Source organism: Artibeus jamaicensis, unplaced genomic scaffold (genome assembly GCF_021234435.1).
Source record: "Artibeus jamaicensis isolate MK-2021 breed Jamaican fruit bat unplaced genomic scaffold, CSHL_Jam_final scaffold_369, whole genome shotgun sequence".
Classification (NCBI taxonomy): Eukaryota; Metazoa; Chordata; class Mammalia; order Chiroptera; family Phyllostomidae; genus Artibeus; species Artibeus jamaicensis.
In genome coordinates this window covers 27,317,129-27,342,527 of record NW_026522042.1, presented here as the reverse complement: position 1 = coordinate 27,342,527, position 25,399 = coordinate 27,317,129, and the positions used below count along the sequence as shown (strand labels likewise).

The following is a 25,399-nucleotide window of genomic DNA, read 5'->3' as shown; positions in this document are numbered from 1 at the left end:
CTATGTGCTGAGTCAAGAATCATGGATACGAAAATGAGTAGGACACTTTCTCTGCCCTCAAGGAGATAATATCAAATCTCTGCTTTATAATGTGTATTGGAAATCTGTAATATCAACAGTGGAGGGGAGTATGATCACTAACACTTCATGGTGGAAGATGGTACCATCAAAATGAAGGGATGGGCAAATGAGGAGTATGTGAGATGAGAGAAGTCAGTAAAGCCTAGTAGAATTTTACTATTTGTAAAAGTGTCCATAAAATTATATATTTATAGTATATAGATTTCTGTCGTTAAAATTAATTAGAATGAGAGGAATCACATTTAATCATTTCATTGTGGAAAAATATAACAATTTTTTGCTGATTTAGTGTACAAAGAAGACAAATATAATATATCATGGATCTTACTTAAATTTAGCCTTTAGGAAGACCTGTGCTTAAAAAAAAGGAGAGAAAGAAACAACTATGTCTTGCTGGTGTTTTTGAGACTATATAACTACAGTAGTTTACACATTCAAAATTCTTATTTAAAATTAGCTCACAGAGATAACTCATGTGTTTTACAATTATTTATTAATTATGGAGTTGGTATGTTTGTTCATAGCTTGATTAATTTTTCTTGATTTCAGATGGCCATATTTTCCTGGATGGAAACATTTTAACATAAATCACGGGACATTTCTTTTTGAAGATCAAAGCAGAACACTGTGCTCTACTCTTTAAAACCAGGCTACCAATTTAAAACTATGACTTTAAATATATATATTTACATATACAAAACACTGGCATTCTATAACACTTCCAATTCTTTATGCAAAGAGATGTTTTGTTACAAGGGATGTGGTGTTAAAAGAGATGTGGTATTTTGACCTCCACTAGAAGTAAGTCTGAGGACATTTCGTCTAATTTACACCTTCCCAATAAGGCTTAATGTATTCTGAGAGGACGTAAACCTGGATAATATCTACCTACCTACCTACCTACTTACGTACCTACCTACCTACCTGTATCTATATAGTTGGCATGGGGAAAGCATGCATTTATATTCCAAATTGATTCTGTTTAAATAAGAAAGAACTCTTGGTTTGGGACATGCAGTGTTAGACTTTGAATGTCCCCTTCTCATCCCAGTGTAGGGGTAGTGACAGTGACCCACTTCCCCTTGCTGGGAATCATGAATTATGGACTCTGCTCTTTGAGGAAAAAGAACACTGACCATGGAAAGAAGGCTGAGCAGAGGTCACTAATTACATAACTAACAAAGAAAGTAGGATAATATGGGCTTAACATGTAATACATTCATTGTGAAGGTTGAATTCTAAATTAACAATTGAAGCATTAAAAGGAAAAAAAGATGACCATGACTGATTTAGGACTCACTGTTAAATGTTATACCTTGAAGCATAAATGATGCTCATGTGCTTGACACAATGGATAGCCTTTGCACCAGGATGCCTGCAAGGATGCAGGCTGGTCTATCAATGCCCCTGACCCCGCAAGGCAGGTACCACCAGTCCATTCTCCATCTCTGCTTGAGAGTTTAGCTGGTGGGACTTGCTTGGACCTGCCCCTTCATAGCAAACCTGGCCGTGTGAGCTGGCTCCTCAGAGCACTGACCTGAAATGTGCCCACTTATAAGGGCTACAGGATTCCTGTGCAGTGGGGTGCCGGGTCACATCTGAGCTGACACTTCCATCCACTGCTGAGTTCAGACAGGATCAGTGCTCTGGCAGCCTGGAGACAGGGGCTGGTGGGCCCAGGAGGTGGTTAGTTGGCAGGCCCAGGAGGTAGTTCTGGGGAAGAACTTTTGCCCTGTGCACTGTGGGTACCTGGGTGCATCTAAGGAGGTGAGGAGAGCTAGGAAGAGACTGGCAGATGGGGTGGGAAATTCTCCAAGGAGAGAACTGATGTGAGTGAAAACCAGTCACCAGGTATCATGAGCAGGATGCAGAAATGCGGAGTGTGGCCTCAAGGACCATAGTGGGAGCCATGGCTTGAATATTTCCCCACTCAGCAACCAGAAAGGCACCAGGTAAAGATGGGTAAAAACTATTTTTGTAATGCCTGGGGCCTGTGCAGTACTGTTAAGGGACTCCAGAACAAATTGTAATGCAAAGGGCAGTGGGCATTTCTTGTTCTCTGAGCTACAAACTGCTTCCTAATGTAGCCTCCTGGAGGCTCAGGGCAGACACCTGTGGGAGTACTTTGCTCAGGGAGCAGCAGTTGAGGCTGTGACAACCAGCAGAGCACTGCATGCCACGCCCAGGGGAGCAGTGGCAACTAGAGGGGGAAACTACGAAGCCTGGTAGCACGGTGGAGGTTCCTGCTAAGCCTAGTGTATAAAATAGACACATAAACAAAGCTGGGGACAGCAATTCTAGTACAGAGTGGCAGACGGGGCTGTGTGAGGGACATAAATGTGTGACAAACAGAGTCTCCTTGAATGATGCATGTAAGTATGCCTCTGTGTGTGCTTGTTGGCATGTATGTGTTTGCGTGGGCATGCCTGCATGGCACAGGCATTTTTATGTGTGTGTGTGCACCAGTGTGTGCATGCCTATGGATGCATGTGCACACCTGTTTGTGTGTGTGCATGCTTGAGTGTGCATGCTAGTGCTTTTCATTTTTCAGAGAAGAGAGATGAATGGGAGATACTTAGCATTTTAAGTAGATTTTCCTTAACTTCAGTCTCTTTCTTGCCCCATCTATGTATAGGTACATTTATTCTTCTACAATCCACAGATGCTCTCAAAACTCTGAATGCAGGTGACTGCCCTCAACTTAACTCCTCCAACTTGTAGTGCTGGTGATCTCTCTCAAGGATTCAATAGTTATTTGCAAAAGAAATGGGGTCATATATGACCCAGCAATCCCTGTTCTGGGTATCTCCACCCCAAAATTGAAAAGATTTATTCATTAAGGTATATGTACACTTTATATTCACTCCAACATTATTCACCAGATACAAGAGATGGACAGAACCTAATATGCCCTTTGATGGATTGACTGCATAAAGATTACATAAATACAATGGAATACTACTCAGACATAAAAAAGAATGCCATTTGCAACAATCTGGAGGGGTCTTAAGAGTCTTATGCTAAATGAAATGATTCAGACAGAAAAGGACAAGAACCATAGCATTTCACTCATACGTGGAATATAAAACAGAAAGCAAAGACCTAACAAACTCAGAGACCCAGACAACAGAATGGTGGGTACCACAGGGGAAGGATGGGGATGCAGAAGAGGGCAAAGGTGGTCAAACTGCTGGTGATGGAAGAAGGCCAGACTTTGGGTGGTGAACAAATGCAATACTCAGGTGATGTATTATACGAATGTACACTTGAAACTTATACAATGTTATTAACCAATGTTACCCAAATATACTGAATTTTTAAAAAAGAAAGTTGTAATTAAGCAAAAAATAAAGAGATTGAGAACAGTTAGAAGGGAGGCATGATGCTAAGAGGAGCTGTGGGCTGGAGGCCTCGAAAATTTCACATCAGACAGACTTTCTGTGGCCTAATGATATTTTAGAAAGTAATTTGCATAGATATAGCTGTTTCCATAGCAACTCAAATCGTGTTATATAATATCACAGCTCTAATGGAAGCTTTAGCAAAGCTACCTAGAAATGGCGAGGGGACTCCCTGGAGGTAAAAGGACTTTTAATAAGACCCTGGTGTTTGGAGGTTCGTCAGCAAACAGCAAAAAGGTATTCTTTGCCTTTCAAGGATGTGTGGCTTATTTAATCAGACTTGGGCCTTGCTTCTGGGAGAAGTCTCATCCTGGGATCACATGATCATTTCTTTCTTTTCAATCCTATTTTCATCAGGTTCAAGTTAAAAATACCTAATCATGTTCAATGTGAAGTTTATACATGACAATACAATTTCACATCAGTGTTTATGCACTCCAATAGACAAGTTAATAGCAAGGGCAGTTTTGCAGAAAATTATCAAATTGACAGACTGATTGAAAATCCTAAAGGATTCCTGTTCATCACATAACTACAACTGTGTCTTAAGCCCAAATGTTTACTTCCTGTTAATTTAACAAGGCATTAGGAAGCCTCCTGCAAGTGTCATGGAAGATAAAGTAAATTTACACCAGGCTGCCTATGCATGTGCTCAGTGCATGGGGCATGTGATCCAGTGTCTGTAAGTGACCACACCTATCAGCAAAAGCCTCCAGGGCCAACAGCTAAGAGGAGGTGTCTCCATCCCTGCTCACTCTTTCTCTGGGGGAGGTGCCACAAAGCTGAGGCTCCACGGCCAAAGCAACTGTATTTAGTTTTCTTCTCTCTTTTTAACTCTCTTTTCTTTCATTGTCCTGTACATGCTTGGAGCCAATATAAAATTAAACACTTAATCCATCCAGACTATGAGAGCACTTAAAATCAAGTGAAGAATGAAAGCGAAACAAAAACTGCTCCAGTTAATATCCAAGGCTTCTTTGTATCAATAAACTTTTTTTTACTGCTTTGGATCCCCATTTCTGAGCCTCAGATTTCCAAGCATATTATTACTTCTCATTCAATTTACAGAGAAAGAATTTTGAATTAAGAATAAAAGATAGAGGACAATTTTTTTAATCTAAAAAACCTCTTAACATAAAATGTCAGGAACACAAGTAGCTTTTCTTACTGTTGATACTTATGAATGTAAATTTATGGTTTAATATAAGTAGACGCTTGCTCATTGACTTAGGATGGGGTTATGTCCTGATAAACCCATCTGAAGTCAAAAATGCGCTTAATACACCTAAGCTACCAAACATCAGAGCTCAGCCTAGCCCACCTTAAGTGTGCTCAGAACACAATCTCCAAACTGCTGGCAACAGGGTGCACTGTCGTGTATCTGTCATTTATCCCCCTGATCATGTGGCTGATTGGAGCTGTGGCTAATTTCTGTTGCCTGGCATCACGAGAGAGTATTTACCACATATCACTAGCCTGGAAAAGATCAAAATTCTAAATTTGAAGCATGGTCTCATATGAATGCATATGGCTTTCACACCATCATAGACGTGGAAAATCCTAAGTCAAATTATTTTAAGCTGGCGGCCACCAGTATCTGGAAACCACATCAGAGTGAAAGCTCATGTTTGCTTTTAATGAAGTAACTGCAAAGATAAGCTTTGGATACTATATTTGTGAACAGATGAGTATGCCCCTTGAAAATGGAACTGAGTTTATGAATTAAAATCCATTTTCTCAAAAATCAATCCAACATGCATGACAGCCAAATGCTGTGCAGGGTGAGTGGCTCTTTGGCTGGCATGAATCGGTGATGGAATACTAGTGTTTGTCACCGGATGGCTGTGTGTGAAGTACTGCAAACTTTGATGTGCAAATTTCTATGTTTTAAAAATAGTGATTTAAAAACTTTTAGGTTGGACAACTGTCATTCACTCAATAAATTAATTGTTGTTCACTACTGTGAATTAATATTTACTTTGTACCAGTTTTCTCTCATTGAAGAGAAAGAACAATGTTGACCCTAGGAGTACTTCTACCAACATATGTGTGAAGTAAGGCAAGTTATATGGAAAACTAGCAAGCACTATCCTCATAATTCCCTTCCCTCCAAAGGCACTCGGCTCCTAGAAAGGTATTAAAAAGCAAGTACACATGGAGGAGAATAGAACCCTTTGAGGCAGGCAGCATTAGGCCTTGATGCATGGAAGGTCAAAACAGCAGATATACAGAAGGGGCCTACTCTGTGTGGGAGTCTGTGTGCCAGTGTGCGTGTGCTCAGCCACACACACTAAGAATGACACAAAGTTATTCAATTCAAGGAGCAGTGATTCTATGAGGATGTATGGGGAATTCACCCCTACAACTTGCTTGCCTCATGTTTCATTCCCATGTTACTATCATGTGAAAGACTCATGTCCGTCGACAGCCATAGCACCCTGAATGCACCCAATCTTGTCTAAAAGACTCATGTCCATCTTTAAAATCCATTACCCATATGACTTTCTCCATTGAGTCTTCCTTCATCTTGACTGAGAATTCTCTTTTCTCTCTAAGCTCCCCTGGCCCTCTCTCGGCGCTGACTTCACAGAAGAGTTACCCGTGTGTGCACCCTCTCACGCTTGATCCACAACTGCCTGAGAACCAAGCTCATGTCTGCATCATTTTTATATTTTATTTTGCCCTTGCCACCTTACACATTGTGCTGCTCAGACACAGAGCGGAGCCCATAGAAAAGAAAAAAGGTGGACAGAAAAGTCAGCCGCTAAGGACAAAGTCCTTATTTTTCTGGGACTAGAGGTCTCCACAACACAGGTCCCTGTGTCAAGAAATCATTTCCCAGAGATCATTTTTCTACGAACTCCCTTAGAAGGATGCCTAGCTACTGGCACACGGCTGCCGAGACGGCAAACATCCCACGAGCCATGATGGGCAGCCCATGGGAAGAGCGAGTCACCAAGTGAAACAAACGAAGCTGAAGCTTCTCCCCGCCGGGTTGAGTTTCATCCTCTAAGCAACAACCAGGAAGGACGTTTATTTTGAACATTTCATCAGGAGCAACAAATACAAACATCTGTTGGAAAGGAAACCAGGTGTTGGGCAGGAGAGGCAGACATTCTTTCATTCTGCCCTCTCCTCCAGCATCCAGTGGGGATTTCCATGTTGTGTTCGTTAACACTAGTTAATGTAATTTTTGTGATAATTGTAGAGCAAATAGAGCAAACTCTCAAACATAATTAGGGAAAAGTGTTTCTAATTAACTTGTAACTAGTGAGTCACAACGTAGATGCACAAATCAGTTATGCATTGTCAGACCTAACAAGTGAAATGCACCGTACATTTCCATTGGGCAAATAGAAAAGAATGCACTTGGCAACACTTTTCTTTGAACCTTTAGAACATTTCGCACACCTTGAATTCCAGATAAACACAGGTATGCTTCATATCATCAGCACCAGTGATTGTGGAGACTGGAAGTGAAGGCAACCTCAGTCTGATGACACTACATTTAAAATGGATGATGGGCAGTCTGCTCGGATGGGAGTACAGAGGTTCTGATGGAACCCGGGAGGATCTGCAGGAAGCAGAGGACCATGACAGGTGCAAGCCCCACCCCGGCAAACAGTGCCACAGATAGTGTTGCTTACTGCTGACTGTAACTTAAGGGACTGCTACAGACAATTTCTGCTAAGTTTGTTAGAGGTGACTAACACTTTTTTCTCTCCCACATAAACAAGCATATTTGAGTAAGAGGTACCCTTAAATTCATTTTAATATGCAAAAAATAATAAATGAGCCATTTTTGGATAATTTAGTTATTGAATACTGTCAGCAACAAATTATTTTGGTGTCTCTCAAAACATGTCCATGCCTCCTAACCCTCCACCACTCTGAGGCTGCCCACAGTGGTCACTGTTGTCCCAGAGAGAGTAGAAAGTGATGTTCTTCAAACACGCATGATTGTGAGAATTGCCTGAGAGCCTTGGTAAAAATGTAGATTGCCAGGCTATTACCATGGGTATTTGGGGCCCAGAACTCTGGGGGAGTGGACCAGGGGGAGTTGAAAAATCATGGTGTAAGGCACGCAGGACATGGAAACACGTCTAGGGAATGTGCCACCCAACAGATGTGACCCTGAGCACCCTCCTTTAAATCTGGCCTCAGAGGGCGTCTGGCTGTATCCAGGGCACCCAGCACAAAAACTAAATTTATTTATCCCTTCCTGGGATACAAAAGTGCAGTGAATACCTTGATTCTCCTGTTAGGCACTTTGCAGAACAGTAAGAATATAGAGGGCAGGGAATCATGGAACATATCAGCCCTAGAAACAGCCACCGTGTCCTGCTTTCTGGCATGTGTCATAAAGCAGGCTTCCAAGGCTGACATGCATAGTCAACAAGTCAGTATCTTACCGCAGCATAAACTGGTATGAACTACAGCTCCTTTAAACACATTTTATATCAAAATGTCTTGCTCACTGGAATATAAATGCCAGCATCTTGGTCATTAATAAGAGAGCCACACCATGTGGAAGGATGCTCTGTGACTGGGAGGAGCCTGGGTTTCTGAAGAATATGGGCCAGAGAGAAATGATCACCCTGGAACGCTTAAACTCCATACCTCATTTATGGGAAATAGCAAGAAACTCTCATCTAAGTTAACACACCATTATTTGGGTCTTTTCATTTCTTCAAGCCGAGCTTCATTCCTATCACTTTCTAATCTCCTTGGCCTGCTTCATTGATTATCATAGCACCTGCCACTCCCTGAAATTACAGGTTTATTGTCTGCCTTGCCTACCACAACACAACCCCCACGAGGTCTCTGAGTTTTAGGCTTGAAACACTCTGCAACGGTTCTGCCAATGGATATTGAAATTACACTTAATGTCTTCATATAGTTCCCTTATTTTTATGTACATTAACTGAAGTCCAAGACCCCTCCCAACTGTGCCCTTTCTTTCTCACCTTCTCCATCTGGATCCCTGGGACACAGGCCTTAATTACCACCTGGGCCTTCAGGAAGAGCACTCTATGGATGGTCTATAGCCATAGGGTACCTGGGTATTCATTCACCCTTGTATCTTAAGCACCTAAATTTCACTGCCACAGAGCAGACATGCAACTAACATTTGTTTAATAAATGAGATACACACTCTACAGAGCTGCTTCAATCTTTAGGACTAAGAGTGGGGATGGATAGGAAGTTAATGAGGTGAATTTCTTAATTTGATTAGACTCACCCTGGCTGGGGAGAAAACTGGGGATCAGCTCTAGTGCTGAGGATTGTAAGTTTTTGCCCTTTGCATTCGGACATAACTGGGCTATCTGTTACAGAGAGAGAACTCTAACATATTTAAAATGATAGGACATAAGAGCAGAATCTGCATCTCTGTAAAAAATGTGCAATGTATAGCTGGTTAGGAGATGAGTTGGGGTCAAGAGGCAGACCAAACACAACACTTGTCTCTTCTCCCCTTCAGGGATCCATTAGAATTAACAGCAATGGGCTGTTGGGGAATGATTCTTCCCCAGACCTGCTGCTTCCTGCCTGTGAATGGAGCATAGTTAATGTAACACAGGGTCTCCTACCCCGTCTCATTCCTCCCCTGGGAGGTAGAGGGACTTACCAAGTAATTTGTGGGCATGCATAGCTTGGTTCAACTCTGCCTTTGCTCCTCTTGGGAATGCGTGGCCCCCAGGAACACAGGTTCCCCTGGTCTTGATGGGGTGTGTCCTAGGGGGCTGGCAGAGGGGAACGAAGGCTGCCCTGACCCAAATGCTACCTGTACATGGGTGAATATGTCTGCCTAATTCTGGGCAAACAGGCCTAGAAATGGACCTCCAGCAGTACTTACTGGCCTCTAGTAGTAATGAGTTGAAAATGTGGCTTCTGCCTTTATTTTGTTCAGAACTTGGCAGTGGAAGAGAGGGTGCAATAGAGGGTTCTACAAACTAAGGCCTTGGGGCCAGCCACCTACTTGTTGAAGTTTTGTTGAAACATAGCCACAGCTATTTGTTTATGTATTGTCTACTGCTGTTTTCTCCTAATATAGGTAGAATTGAGTTGTATCAGAGACCTTGCAGCCTTCAAGCTAAAATAGTTACCATTATAGTAACTCTTTGAATCTGCCAACTCTTGTTCTGGAATCCAGAGGAACATTGAAAATGCATGTTACTGCTAGAGCAATGCTTTCAGATTGGAGATCCAAGGGAAAGTAAAGGGCAGGCAGGGTTCCATTCCAGCAAACACTGCTATCCATACATATGTTCAAAAGCAGTGTGTCCACCTGAAGAATCAGGTCAAGAGGGTCAACAGGTAGAAACTCGACTGAGCCATCCTGAAAGTTACAGGGGACTGGTAGAGAGAAATGAACCACAGAAACACACCCCATCATAGCAGTCATGAGGGGAGAGGAAGAGGAGGATCTCAGGGCCTGAGCACAAACAAGCATGGAGCACAGGTGCTCCTGGGTGCACAGGTTTCAGCAACAGCAGGAGCAGCTTCAGCTTGGGAATTTGTTGAGGTGATTCTGAAGCCTCTGTAAGGACAGATGATCTCATGCTTTCATAGTACAAAGCAGAGAAATAGCTGGTGTAACATAGGATGGAGGGACACCTGTTTAGCAAGTGATAGTGGAAGGTGTGTCATCAGCACACACCCTCTGTGTGCCAGCATCTACATGTTGCAAGATGACAACAATGTTTACAATTCCATTTTCCTGAAAAGCAGACAATATGCATGGATGGACTCATGTGCTCTTCAACTGGTCAATGCATAATACCAAAATTAACCGTTTGCTGGGATTGTTTCTCCTGATTCAATTTGAGGTCAGTTTGTGGACTCTGGAAGCCAGGCACCAACAGATTGGCCTCACCTGATTAACAAAAGCCAAAGAGATCTTCATTTACTCACTTGTCCTTCAATTCTGGTTGGCAGAATAATGGTCCTCTAACAATGCCCCCATCCTAATCTCCAGAATCTGTAACTATGTTGCCTTATAGGGCAAAAGGGACTTAAAGATGTAATTTAAAGATCTTGGGATGGGGAGATTATCCTGGAGATTATCCTGGATTATCCAGTGGCCAAATTTAACCCCCTGTGTCCTTAAAAGTGGAGAACCATTGCTGACAGCAGTCAGACGGAAATGTGTCTATGGAATACTTACCAAAGATGTAATATTGCTGGCTTTGAAGATAGGAAGTAGGTCACTAGTCAAGGAATGCAGACAGCCTCTAGAAGCTGAAAAAAGGCAAGGACTGCCCCCTAAGGTCTCCAGAAAGGAACATGGTTCAGCTGATGTGTTGATTTTAGTCCAGTGAGACTTAGGTTGGACTTCTAACCACCAGAACTGGAAGAATATTAATTTGCATTTTTTAAACAGCAAAATTTGTGGAAATTTGTTGTAGCAGCAATTGGCAACCAATGCAGACTCCACTGAGCGGCTACCATGGTCTCAGCTGGAACTGGTCTCTACATATAACTGTGTATAGGGTAACTGCTCCTAGGGCTTGGAATGGCTTCTTTTCTAAAGGGGATGGGCAAGGGCCAAGGTTTATGAACACCCTGAACAGTGAGACGAGTGGGAGTTGACACCGAGATAATGTATCTGTTGAGGCTCTGAAAGTATGCCACCAATTTCAGTGTGAGGCAGTTCTTCTTTCTGAAGAAACCAGACCTTGAGGAGGCATGGAAAATCCTTCTGGTGAAGACGGTGTAGAATAAGAAAGTTGAAAAAAATTGTTTTTACACTTTAGTTAACTCAAGAATTGTGGACTTTGAACTTAAACACACAATGGCAAGAAATATTGATTTTTAGACTTTAATTCCTTTGAACTTTAATGTCTTTGGACTTCAACATGAAAGTGGATTTGGACTTTGATTTTTAATTCCTCTTTGGAAATTTGATATTTGGTGGGATTTACATTAAAATTCAAAGCATGTCTACATTGCTGGCGTTTCATTACTGGTGTGTCTCTATTCATTTGTATCTTTATGATGCTGTTTAATTTTGTTGCACACAAGGACTCCTAGGTTATAAAGCCCCATGAAGATGCAGGAAAGGCTATCTCGACAAAATGTTTAGCTCCTGTTTTGGAGAGGCGAACCAGGACTCTGGGTGGTCATGGAAAATAAGGTAAGAGAAAAAAGCAGGCTGGAAGATGTTAGTGGGGAAAATGCTTTTCTGTTCCAATGTCTTCTCCTATTAAGGGTGTTTAATTAAAGTTACATCAAAGACTCTGTTTGAAATAGTAAGCCTATACTTGGCTAAGAGACTGTAAGTGATGCCTCCAACCTAGCTTCTATCAGCAACAGAGATAATATTTAGCAAAGTTATACTTTGTCTTATGAAACTGCTCCAAACTCATATAGAAATATACCCTTTTTAAGGGCCATAATGAAATAAAGAAGAGAATTAAAGGAGTAATTGAGCAGTGAGAAATTCCACCACATTTTTGCAAGATGCAAAACAAATGAAGGTGAGTTGGCAGGCAAAATCTGAGAGGAAGCCAACATAGTCCAGGATATGCAGAGGGGACTCTGTCCTGATGGCCAGATGAGGTGGCTGACTGTCCTGGTGGGATGCTAAGAAAGACTCATGCCCAGAGAAGGCACTTGTCTGTTCTCTGCATTCATGTTGTATGCAGAAATGAGAAGGGAGGCTACCGAAGGAAGATTGACTGAAGAAAACAATGACTCGCCCTGTCATTCTCCACTCCTACCTAGGTGAACAGACTACCCAGCTGCCAGAAAATTACTGACTCCTCTCTCCAGGCCACACAAATAAGCAAAATAAACAACTCAGGAGAATATTTTCCAAAGAGGTTGACTGCACTGGGGGAGAACTAAAAAGCCACCGTGGAGATCTGAGCATTAGAGAAAAGTCTTCCTCATGTGGGTACTACAGGGACTCCTCATCACACAGCTCAGTCCTTCCTACTCAGCTGGAGTCAAGCTCACCATTAACAAGCTTCACCTATGTGCACAGGGCTCAAACTCTCTATTTCTCTCATCTTAAAAATGAGGAGAGAACTAAGGGTCTCTACACCTTTAAAGTAAGCCTTCAAAAGCAACAAGAAAGACTCCTATAAAAACAAATAGAAAAAAATATGACACCAGAGAAAAGTGAGATGATTCATGATAAAGAGAAAAACAAACCTTAGTTTTAAATAATATCCTTAGAGAAATCCAAGAGTAGTTGATATTCATAAAATAAGAATAGATTATTAAAAATAGCATAGAGTTCTGAGATTTCAAGTGATGGTGGTGATGATGGTATCTCCCTAGATTCCTGATCCCCCAAAACCCCTCAAAGACAAGTTGAGGGAAATTCTGGATACTGGGTAAGTCTCTCACAATGTACGATAAAAAGGCAAAGGGCTCCAAATTATATAAGAACGTGTAATAGAGAGAAAAAAAATCCAAGAGGTCAAAATCTGACAAATAATAATTCCAGAGAGGACAGTGAAAATGAACATATTTTTAACAAAATAACAGTGCAATCTTCTGACAGTGAAGGTCATGACTCTCTAAATTGGAAGTGTCTGATACCAATGACTTTTTTTTAAAAAGGCACAGACTTAGATATATCATCACAGACCTTTAGAGTATCAAGACTCACGTTAAATTATAAAAAATATTCATTAGAAAAATAGACATGTATGAAGATTTAACATGATATTTTCAGTTTCATCTTCTAAGCATCTTTTATTAAGAAATGTATAAGAAAGTAAACCAAGAAAGAGGAGGGCATGAAATCTGGGAGACATGAGTTCCAACCCCGGAAAGTTGTGCGGCAGGTCTAGCAATTGGTCATCCAAATAAATGTGCCCCAAACACAGAGGATTCTAACAGTGAGAATCTTTGAAATTGATGATGGCTGAAATCATGAATGAGGTTGTATGGACAGGCACCATAGTTGATGGAGGATCCACTCAGATACAATGTAGAAATGTGTTCCTTTGACAAACATCACATGTGCCCCAGGTGGGAGAACATGATTATAGGGACATGCCTGGATCTGCTCTTCTACCATAATGCAAAGGCTGATCTCTGGCTTTCCAGTTCTTGAATCAAGTTATAGAAAACCTTGGAAGATTGACTATGGTTACAGAAGAAATGGCAAATCCAGTCAACCCTGACAATGTGGAAGTCAAGTACAATTACAGAGGTTGTGAATGTAAAGGATAAAAACATGAGAGCACGGAGGGAGGAGTCAAGATGGCGATGGAGTAGGATGGAGCAGATTCCAGTTCCTTGTACACAAGGGAGAGAATCCTTTCTGATCAGCGCAGGAGAAGCTAGGAAGCCAGCAGTTGCTCAGCATATATGAAAATAAGGGACCAGAAATCTTGACAGTCACGGAGGATCCAGATGGTAGGGAGACAGAAGTGGTAGAGTCTTGGGGACGGAACAAAGACAGGAACAGCAGGGAATTCGGGGGGTGCACAGTCTGGGGACCAGTGCTCAGCATGCTGTGTGGCTTGATGGGAGCCCAGCGTTCTGGACCAGTTCCCCGTGCATCTCCCTACCTTGGATTCATCGGGAGGCTGGGGCCTGCTGAAGGGACCGAAACAAAGACAGGAGCTGAAGGGTTTTTGGCTGGTGCAGAGTCCGGGGACCAGTGCACACTGCGCAGCGTGCCTTAATGTGAGCCCAGTGTGTCTAGGTAAGCGCCCAGTCCTCAGATCGGCTCCCAGCTTCCAGTTCATCTCCCCTGGACTATTTGGGAGCCCTGGGGCTGCCGAGGGGTCCTTGGGAGAGAGCTGAGATCCTGAACCCCCTCCCTTTCTGGCCAAGCAAGGTTGGGTGCCAGGAGAGACTTGTTTGCTAGAGTTTACTGAGAGGGTGCTGGGGACAAAGGGCCCCAACCTCAGACTCTGTCGTCACCAGCCCCGGAGAACTAATAGGCACAGTGTGGGGCTCTGACTCCTATAGACACAGCCGCCTGGTCTGCTCCTCACCCAGCCTGGCAGCAAACCCGAGGTTGGACAGAGGGCCTGGAGCTTCCCCACAGAGCGGGGGCAGGTCTGTGCTGGATCCTGGGGGAACTAGGCAGCCTGGCTGGCGCAGGCACCTGTGCGCCCCGCAACCCAAACCACGGTGGTAACCCCTGGGAAAAGAGTGCTGTGAGGAAGTCCTAGTTCCCCATTGTAGGGAGCTGGGGAGAGATGCTGATGGTCTGGTTCCTGAGAGAGGGCTGGCAGAAAAACACACTAATGGACCCTCAGCCAGCTGCAGCCAGAAAAACCGGTCTGGCCAGTTTGAAACCAACAAGCTACATTTCCTTTTTTGTTTGTTTTGTTTTTTAATCTTTTTGTCTTTTGCTTTTTATTCTTTTCTTTCTTGTTCCTTTCCTTTCCTTTTCTTTTTCCTTTTTTAAGTAATCTGTTATTTTTAAAATTTTATTATTGTTTTATCTTTCACTTTTATCCTTTTTTCATATTTTGTTTTATTCCTTCTTCCTTTCTTTCCAAACTTATTGCTCTTTCCTCCATTCCCCTGCCTTTTTTTTCTTTTATTTCTTTTCTGTCTTTTCTTTCTTTTACTCAGAAGAGACACAAACAACTTGAAACATAAAAAGACTAGAGCTGGACCCATAGAAGAGGCTTCCCAACAATAGAGTCAGAGAGACAAATTTCACTTTGCTGTAGGAGAGAAGCCACAAGTTGCTGCATATTTGAGTAGGTGGAAGCAGAGAACAACAGGGTAACTGAAAGAGACTGAACCACTGAATTTCACAGGCATTCCACCACAGAAGTTCACACCAAAAACCCAGGGAGTCAGGACAGATCAATCTAAGAAGCTGAGGCTAACAAGAAGAGTCTCACAAACAATGAGAAGACAAAGAAACAATCCCCAAATGAAAGGAAGGAGGAACCCTCAGAAAGAATGTTAGATGAAATAGAGGCAAGTCAACTATCAGATAGTGAATTCAAAGCACTGGTTATCAAAAAGTTCAAAGAGCTCACAATGAGCTACCAGAAACTACAGGGGAGCTACAACGCTCTTACCGCAAACTGTATCAACATGAGAAAGGAAATGGAAACTACTAGCAAGGGACAAGAGGAAATGAAGAATACAATTTCCGAATTGAAGAACATAGTAGAAAGTATTAAAAATAGAGTCGATGAGACAGGAGATTGGATTAGTGAGTTGGAGGTCAAAGTAGAAAACATTTCACAGAAAGAGCAGGAAAAGGAAAAGAGGCTCAGAAAGAATGAAGAGGGATTAAGAGAAATGCAAGACAATATGAAACGTAATAATATCCAAATAATAGGAATACCAGAAGGAGAAGAAGAAGAACAAGGGATAGAAAACGTATTTGAAAGAGTAATGAGAGAAAATTTCCCTAATTTGTTGAGAGAAAAAGTCACACAAATCCAGGTATCACATAGAGTTCCAATCAAGAGGAACACAAAGAGGCCCACTTCAAGACACATCATCATTAAAATGGCAAAATTCCATGACAAAGAGAGAATCTTAAAGGCAGCAAGGGAGAAAAAAGAAGTAACATACAGAGGAGCCCCAATAAGGTTAGCTACTGACTTCTCAATGGAAACACTCCAAGCAAGAAGAGAATGGCAAGAAATATTCCAAGTAATGAGAACCAGAGGCCTACAACCAAGGCTACTTTACCCAGCAAGGCTCTCAATCAAGATAGAAGGCCAAATAAAGAGCTTCCAAGACAAAAGAAGTCTAAAAGAATATGCTTCCACCAAGCCAGCCCTACAAGAAATACTAAAAGGACTGCTTTAAGGAAAGAAAGGAAATGAGGGAGACAGAGAGGAACACAGGTACAAAAAATGGCAATGAATAAGTACCTATTAATAATAACCTTAAACATAAATGGATTAAATGCACCAATCAAAAGACACAGAATAGCTGAATGGATAAGAAAGCATGACCCACACATATGCTGCCTACAAGAGACCCACCTCAGGACAAAAGACCATCACAGACTAAAAGTGAAAGGCTGGAAACAAAATTTTCCAAGAAAAGGGACAAGGAAAAAAAGCTGGGGTAGCAATTCTCATATCAGACAAAATAGACTTCAAAAAAAGGGCCATAAAGAGAGACCCAGAAGGTCACTTCATAATATTCAAGGGAAGAATCCACCAAGAAGACATTAACATTGTAAATATATATGCACCCAACATAGGAGCACCCAAATATATAAAGAAAATCTTAGAGGATTTCAAGAAAGATATTGACAGCAACACAATTATATTAGGGGATTTTAACACCCAACTATCAAAAATGGACAGAACTTCCAAACAAAATATCAACAAAGATATTGTGGCATTAAACAACACCCTAGATGAAATGGACTTAACTAATATATATATAGAGCCCTTCATCCCAGAGAAGCTAAATACACATTCTCTTCAAATGCACATGGAACATTCTCAAAGATAGACCACATGATAGGACACAAAACGAGCCTCAACAAATTCAAGAAAATTGAAATTATACCAAGCATTTTCTCTGACCACAAGGGACTGATATTGGAAACCAACCCCAAAGAAAAAAACCCAAAGCACCCAAAATCATGGAGACTGAATGGTATGCTATTAAACAACAAATGGGTGAAGAATGAAATTAGGGAAGAAATCAAAAAGTTTCTTTAAACAAATGAAAATGAACTCAAAACAACCCAAAACTTATGGGACACAGTGAAGGCAGTCCTGAGAGGGAAGTTTATAGCAATACAGACTACCTAAAGAAGATAGAAACATTTCAAACAAACAACCTAACCCTACGCCTGCAAGAACTCGAGGAACAACAACAAAAACAGCCCAGAGCAAGTAGAAGGAAGGAAATAACCAAGATTAGAGCAGAACTAAATGACATAGAGACTAAAAGCACAATTCTAAGGATCAATGAATCCAGGAGTTGGTTCTTTGAAAAGATAAACAAAATAAACAAGCCTTTAAGTAGGCTCATCAAGAAAAGAAGAAAGTGGACACAAATAAACACAATCAGAAATGAAAGAGGAGATATTACAACTGATACCACAGAAATAGAAAGGATTGTAAGAAATTACTATGAAGAACTGTATGCCGAGAAATTTGAGAACCTAGGGGAAATGGACAAATTTCTAGAAAAATAGAATCTTCCAAAACTCAATGAAAAAGAAGCATAAAACCTGAATAGACCAATAACAGCAAAAGAAATTGAAGCAGTAATCAAAAAAACTCCCATCACACAAAAGCCCTGGACCAGATGGTTTCACAGGAGAATTCTACAAAACATTTCAGGAAGATCTAACCCCTATTCTTCACAGACTATTCCAAAAAATCCAAAAGGATGGAAAACTCCTAAACTCTTTTTATGAAGCCAGCATCATCCTAATTCCAAAACCAGACAGAGATACAACAAAGAAAGAAAACTTCAGGCCAATATCGCTGATGAACATAGATGCTAAAATCCTCAACAAAATATTGGCAAATCACATCCAAGGATATATCCAAAAGACTATACACCATGACCAAGTGGGATTCATCCCAGGGATGCAAGGATGGTTCAATATTCACAAATCAGTAAATGTAATACATCACATAAACAAAAGCAAAGACAAAAACCACATGATCATATCAATAGATGCAGAAAAATCTTTTGATAAGGTACAACACCCATTTATGATAAAAACACTCACCAAAGTCGGAATAGAGGGAGCATTCCTCAATATAATAAAGGCCATATATGAGAGACCTACAGCCAACATTATACTTAATGGGCAAAAACTAAAATCTTTTCCATTAAGATCAGGGACAAGACAAGTATGTCCACTTTCACCACTTCTATTTAATATAGTACTGGAAGTTTTGGCCACAGCTATCAGACAAGAAAAGGAAATAAAAGGCATCCAAATTGGAAAGAAGAAAACAAAACTGTCACTGTTTGCAGATGACATGATAGTGTACATGGAAAATCCTATAGACTTTACTCAAAAACTGCTTGAACTAATAAATGAATTTGGTAAAACAGCGGGTTACAAAGTCAATATTCAGAAATCAAAGGCATTTTTATATGCTAACAATAAATCAGCAGAAGCAGAAATCAAGAAAAAAATACCATTCGATATAGCAAAAACAAAAATAAAATATCTGGGAGTAAATCTAACCAAGGAGGTAAAAGACCTGTATGCAGAAAACTATACAACACTGAAGAAAGAAATCAAGGAAGACACAAACCAATGGAAACATACACCGTGTTCATGGATTGGAAGAATTAACATCATCAAAATGTCCATACTACCCAAAGCAATTTACAGATTCAATGCAATACCTATTAAAGTACCAATGGCATATTTCACAGACATAGAACAAACACTTCAAAAATTTATATGGAACCATAAATGAGACCCAGTAGCAGCTGCTATTTTGAGAAAGAAGAACAAAGTAGGAGGGATCACAATACCTGATATCAAATTGTATTACAAGGCCACTGTAATCAAAACAGCCTGGTACTGGCACAAAAACAGGCACATAGACCAATGGAACAGAACAGAGAGCCCAGAAATCAACCCAACTCTCTACACTCAATTAATATTCCACAAAGGGGACAGTAGCATAAAATGGACTAAAAATAGCCTCTTCAATAAATGGTGTGGGGAGAACTGGACAGTTACGTGCAAAAAAATGAAACTTGAGCACTGACTTACACCATACACTAAAATAAATTCAAGGTGGATAAAAGACTTAAATATAAGCCGTGAAACCATTAAAATCCTAGAGGAGAACATTGGCAAGAAAATCTCAGATATTTCACGCAGCAACTTCTTTACTGATATGTCCCCTAGAGCAAGGAATATAAAGGAAAGAATAAATAAATGGGATCTCATCAAAATAAAAAGCTTCTGCATGGCTAAAAAAAAAAAAGTATTAAAATAAAAAGACAACCAACTGTATGGGAAAACATAATTGCCAATGATACCTCAGACAAGGGTTTAATCTCCAAAATATACAACGAACTTACACGACTCCACTCTAAGAAGACAAATAACCCAATTAAAAAATGGGAAAAGGACTTGAACAGACACTTCTCCAAGGAGGACATACAGAGGATCCAGAGACACATGAAAAGATGCTCAATGTCACTAGCTATCAGAGAGATGCAAATTAAAACCACAATGAGATACCACTTTACACCAGTCAGAATGGCTATCATAAACAAAGCAATCAACCACAAATGTTGGAGAGGGTGTGGGGAAAAAGGGACCTTAGTTTACTGTTCGTGGGATTGCAGACTGGTACAACCATTATGGAAAACAGTATGGAATTTTCTCAGAAAACTAAAAATGGACCTGCCTTAGAACCCAGCAATTCTATTGCTGGAACTATATCCTAAGAATCCTAAAACACCAATCCAAAAGAACCTATGTACCCCAATGTTCATAGCAGCACAATTTACAATAGCCAAGAGCTGGAAGCAACCTAGGTGCCCATCAGTAAATGAATGAATCAAAAAAATCAATGGAATTCTATGCATTAGAAAGAAAGAAGGAGCTCTTACACTTTGCAACAGCTTGGATGAAACTGGAAAGCATTATGCTGAGTGAAATAAGCCAGGCGGTGAAAGACAAATACCATATGATCTCACCTTTAACAGGAAGCTAAACAACAAAACAAACAAGCAAGCAAAATAAAAACAACGACACTGAAATCAAGAACAGGGGGACAGTGACTGGAGGGGAGAAAGGAGGGAATTTCAGGGGAAAAAGGGGAAGGATTTACAGGAACTAATATAAAGGACACGTGGACAACAACTAAGGGGGGTGGAAATGGGAGGGAGGTGGGGAGCATGGAGCAGGGTGGGCTGGGATGGGAGTAAAAGACAGAATACTGTAGTTGAAAAATAATTAAATAAAAAAGAAAGAAAAAAAACCGTGAGAGCACTAATATCCTTATCTTACAAAATGAGTAATAAGAGATAATGTCTGTGTTAGATGGAAAAATTGGAGACTTAATTTTAAAGTTACCAATTAAATTTGCAAAGGGAACAAAGATAATGATCCCACCACTATGGTAAAAAGAAGACATCGATAATGAAAATGAAAAAATCATTCTCCATTATAATAAAAATTCAGTATGAAAAGACTATAATAATTGATTTAGAATAAAATAAGCATATTGTTTAAAGACATGGAATAACCATGGAAATAACTAAAAATCAAAGGGAGAAACAGCAAAAGTCAAGGCTGAATGCTTCTGAGGGGTCCAGGATTACAGAGAAGGCAGGGGACTGGTCATGTTTTCATTATAAAGGTTTTATACCACTTTATTTTTTACCATATATATTTATTACTTTGACTAACAAAATTGAAAGAAGATAATGCATTTAATTATCACTCTTGCTGTTTCCAGTCCTTCACAGAAATTGCTTTAAGAAGATGCATTAAGAGATCAGTAAAAGGCAGAAAACTGTACTTGAACAACAATTAAATAATTTTTTAAAAAGAAAGAAATCAGACCAATATGGACTTAATTTATTTTAAACACTGCAATACCATGAAACCCTTGTCATTCTGTACTTATTTGCATTGCTTTATTTCTCTGACGAGCAAATGTGTTTGCTCACTTCTGGGAAAAGGAAAATGACAGTCTGGATTTAAGTCTGTATTAGTTTCCTGCAGCTGCTATAACAAATTACCATGGACTGAATGATTTAAATCACAGAAACTTTGTTTGTCTCGCAGTTCTGGAGGCTACAAGTCCAAGAGCAAGATGCCATCAGGGTTGGTTCCTTTGGAGGGCTATGAGGAGAATCCATTCCAGGCATCTCTCTGAGTTCTGATGGTTTACAGGCAATCTTTGGTGTTCCTTGCCTTATAGATATATCATTTCGATTTCTGCCTTCCTCCATCTGCATCTGTGTTCAAATTTCCCCATTTCATAAGGGCACAAGCCTTATCTGATTAAAGATTCACTCTACGCTAGTCTCCTAACTTAACTAATACATCCGAGTCACATTTGGAAGGACTATGGCTCAGCACTTCAACCTATGAATTTTGGGGGGAACATAATTCAGTTTATAACTTTGGAGACTAGGCATTGAGTCAACTGACCTAACATTACTAAGTAAAATAGTGAAACTGAGATTGGTTTCCTTAAATTAAAGGGAAGAGTATTTGGGTCTCTGAAGTACAAGATCAAAGCATACACTCTGCTCTCAGAGATGTGGCGCTCTGAAGGACACTTCCTTTCAACTGAAATAAAACTTATTTATTAAGTTTTATGGTTCAATAAACCTGCTTTATTATGATTTGTAAAGCACTCTGAAATCTTTAGCTGGGCATTTCAAAATTTAGGTTGATTATTTCTGTATTTACAGAGAGAAAAATTATATTAGTCAAGCCCAAAGGACATGCAGCATTTCTAATCAAAGTTTATTTGCTTTGGGGCATTTCAAGTCATGGCTAGCATATCATGGCTTCAAGTGAATTTTAATAAAATTCTGATCATCGTCTCACAGTAATTATTGCATAGGAAGAAAATTATTTATTACAAGGCCTAACGGGCAGTATCTATTCTGCCGTGAATAGATATTGCAGTGCAAACAGGCAACTGTTTTTTAAGTGTGCGTGTTTGCATTGAATGTAAATGTATATAAATACTTCAATTTTAACACTTTATTATTGTTCAAATACTTTGCTAAGGAATACTCAGTAAATAATTTAAAGCTCTACAAGATAATTTCGGTCTTTTGGTCTTTTATTGCTTAGAGATTGGCACTCTAGATTCTCCTGGATATATAATCTAGATCTGATCTGAAATCTGGTTTATAGACATGCTTGAATTTTTAAAAATCAGTAAAATGCTTCTTTTGAATATTTGCTTACAAAACATCCTAGCTGGTAAATATCTGGAGAGGAATTTAAAGCCTCTTACGCACTGTGAGTGTCTCAGCACGTTTGTTTTCTTGCCCTTGCAAATACGCAGGAAGGAGAAGGTGGCAGAGAAACCCCTGGGTCCCAGTGGGGCCCCTGTCATGTCCTGAGTCCTTACTTCTTGCTGGACTCTGTATTAGTTCCATAAAAAGGTGCAAAGGAAGTAGTGTTTCTTCCTTTACATCACTGTTTTTAAAATTTATACATGAATATCTAACCTACTTCCTGAAGGGATTTGAGGCAGGGCATTGTGACATCGGGAGTGAAGGGAGCCTCTTTACTCTTAGACTCGACTCTACCCCCAGGCCCGTCGATACCCTTGCTGCTCATCTTGTTAAGGTTCCAAATGTGCACATGTTTGTCAGGGATCTCCCTTTTAATATTTAGTTGCCAGGAATGCATGGGTGGGACAAGTCGGAAGAGGGGCTCACCCATCGCAGTGGGCACTGGTGTCCACATCAATGGGGCTGGGCCAGTGTGCGGTCGCCTAACACCAGTCCAGCCCAGGCAGAGTTCCAAGGCTTTAGCATACACCTAACCCTGCAGAAATTCAAAAGCATTTGAGAAATGACCTTTGTTCTTCTCAGTAGGAACAGAGAAGAGGAATATGTACTCCCTCTGTGTATCAAGTATTTACATCTTTCCTACAGCCAAAATTCCAGGAAAAGAAACCTCTTGACATTTGGAAAAGGTTATCTGCCTTTGATGTTTCCCAGTGAGGTTCATGTAAAAATTTTTGATGTTGCCCAAGTGCATTGTAACAGGTGATACCCAGTATCTGTCAGAAGCAGCCAAGGCAATGGAGGAGACAATTGTCAGTTCTTTCATGGTGGCTTCAAACATCAGAAGACACCAAGCCTGCTGCCGTGGATGGTGTCGTGGGACAGAGGCAGTGCTGCCATTGCCTTTTAGGGTTCAGCTGTCAATCATCTCAATCTTTTGCATGTGGCTGAGTTTCCCTGGCAATGAGATAAGCCACCACAGAAGTCTGTATTGGAGCAAGTAGAAATTTTAGTCAAATCCAATTCTTTTCGAATCATAAAACAGATGCATAAGTAAAGAGTAGAAGGTCTCCTTTCAGCTCTGTTGGCCTCACGTGACCATTGGCAAGGTCTTAATGCACAGAAGGACTGGGAGGTTTTTCATCACTCACATTGAATCCTTTCTCTTGCAGGCATTTCCAATTTAAACACCATCCAGGAAAATAAAGATGGGTGTTCATACTGTAATTGCAGGGGACATTTCCAGTGATTTAACTCATTCCAAACTATCCTACACATCACAATATGTGCATAATAAGTGTTTTACCTTCCCTGACCAATGTCATCCCATGTTCAGTGTGAAATATGACTTTAATAACATCGTGACCCTTAACAACTACTTTTTTTTCCATGAAAACAATTCTTCACTTAGAGAAAGAAAAAAACAATTGGGGTCTAGTTCTAATTTAGCTGAACGTGTGAAAGAGGCATGACAATAATCTCAAAGGGAGTAAATTTAAGAAAATACTTTGACCCTGGGAGTCTTGAACCAAGACTGAACAGATACCTCTGGCTCAAGTAATGTACTCCTCAGACAAACACATGCACATATAACTTCATCAGCACAGCCACAGGAAAATCCCAGAGCCAAGTCAGAAGGCCAATGGAATCCTGGATAATTAAAAGATCCATTTTTGGGAACCAACCTTGCAATCCACTGGCCAAAAACTTGCTTCACTGAAGTACTCTGATGAACCAAATACCACCTAGAACAGCCATGTGTACAATCAGGAAGAATAACCTGAAATCCATGTTGAGGACATACCAATGTTATTAGCACTTTGACAAGTGAAACGTGAGGGATGATAGCGCATGGCTAATGCTTACCGGGTCCACATGTGTTCCATGAAAGGTATGTGTTAAACGCGTTACATGGTCTTATCCATATATCCCAAAGCTCTAAAAGGAGGTTACTGCAATTATTTCTATGTTATAAAACTCAAAAGTTTTATGATTATGGAAAGTCTTTCTCTCATGTTCACTATTGAAAAGTTCCTTAATATGTAAAATCATATAACTTTGGCACTTTGTGGGCATGAATATTTTATTTGAGCAATTAACTAAGTATGATAAGCTCACTGTCATTAATCACAGTATAAACCAGAATTTATACCATATTGGCAATACTGATGCTTTGTATCATTATTAAGCCATTCTAAGGATGGTCTGTGGGTATTATAGATGCTGAACTACTTCCAAATCAAATGATAAAGACTGAAATATGGTGACAGAATTTTAGTGAGGGATATGTTTATTGGCGTCTAATGATTTAATTTGATCAGTCCATGTGTATAACATTTAGTATGCTCTTAGTCACGTGTTTTGTCGTTTGCAAACATACTGGAACTGCCTGCATTGATAGCCCTCAGAGAGGCCTGGACTATATTATTTGCTAGTGCATTTGCTCACATGCTAGAAAATGGAAAATTAATCTTGAGAGTCAACTATGCCTATAATAAGGATTCTAACCTGTGACCAGCTCCCGGATCTCCAGGTCGGTGGTCTTGCGGAGCAGCCTCACCAGCGCCGGGATGCCGCCGCAGTTTTTCAGAGCAATTTTGTTGTCATCGTTGGCCTTCCCGTACACCAAGTTTCTCAAGGCTCCGCAGGCACTACGGTGGACTTCCGTCATCCGATGATCCAACAGGTCCACCAGGAGCTGGATGCCTCCTTGTCTCCTTATCTGAAAGAGCAAAGGACACACCGTATGCCTCAGGGAGGAAGATTTCAGTGCTCGTAGCAAAGCAGTTGTTTCATGTGAAGTGGCTGCTACAGTTAATTGCACTGAACCGAATTAAAGCGCAGACACAAAAAAGAAAACAAATATGTACTCTAGTTAGATTTTATTACATTAACTTGCTTTAATATCCTACTGATAACTTGCTTTAATATCCTACTGATAAAAATTCAAATGCATTTCCTTTCAAGCTCTGGAATTTCAGAGAGGTGATTTTAACTTTCTAATGCATGTCTCAGACACATCT

At 40.5% G+C, this 25,399-nt stretch overlaps 1 protein-coding gene across 1 annotated transcript in view; it reads right to left on the bottom strand.

The window, feature by feature from the left end:
- The window catches only part of CTNND2 (catenin delta 2), an 841,098-nt gene that overhangs the window by 184,548 nt on the left and 631,151 nt on the right, over positions 1-25,399 (bottom strand). The window contains exon 11 of the mRNA XM_053657171.1: positions 24,885-25,098. Within this exon, the coding sequence (XP_053513146.1) occupies positions 24,885-25,098 (214 nt within the window). The remainder of the gene's footprint in view (positions 1-24,884; positions 25,099-25,399) is intronic.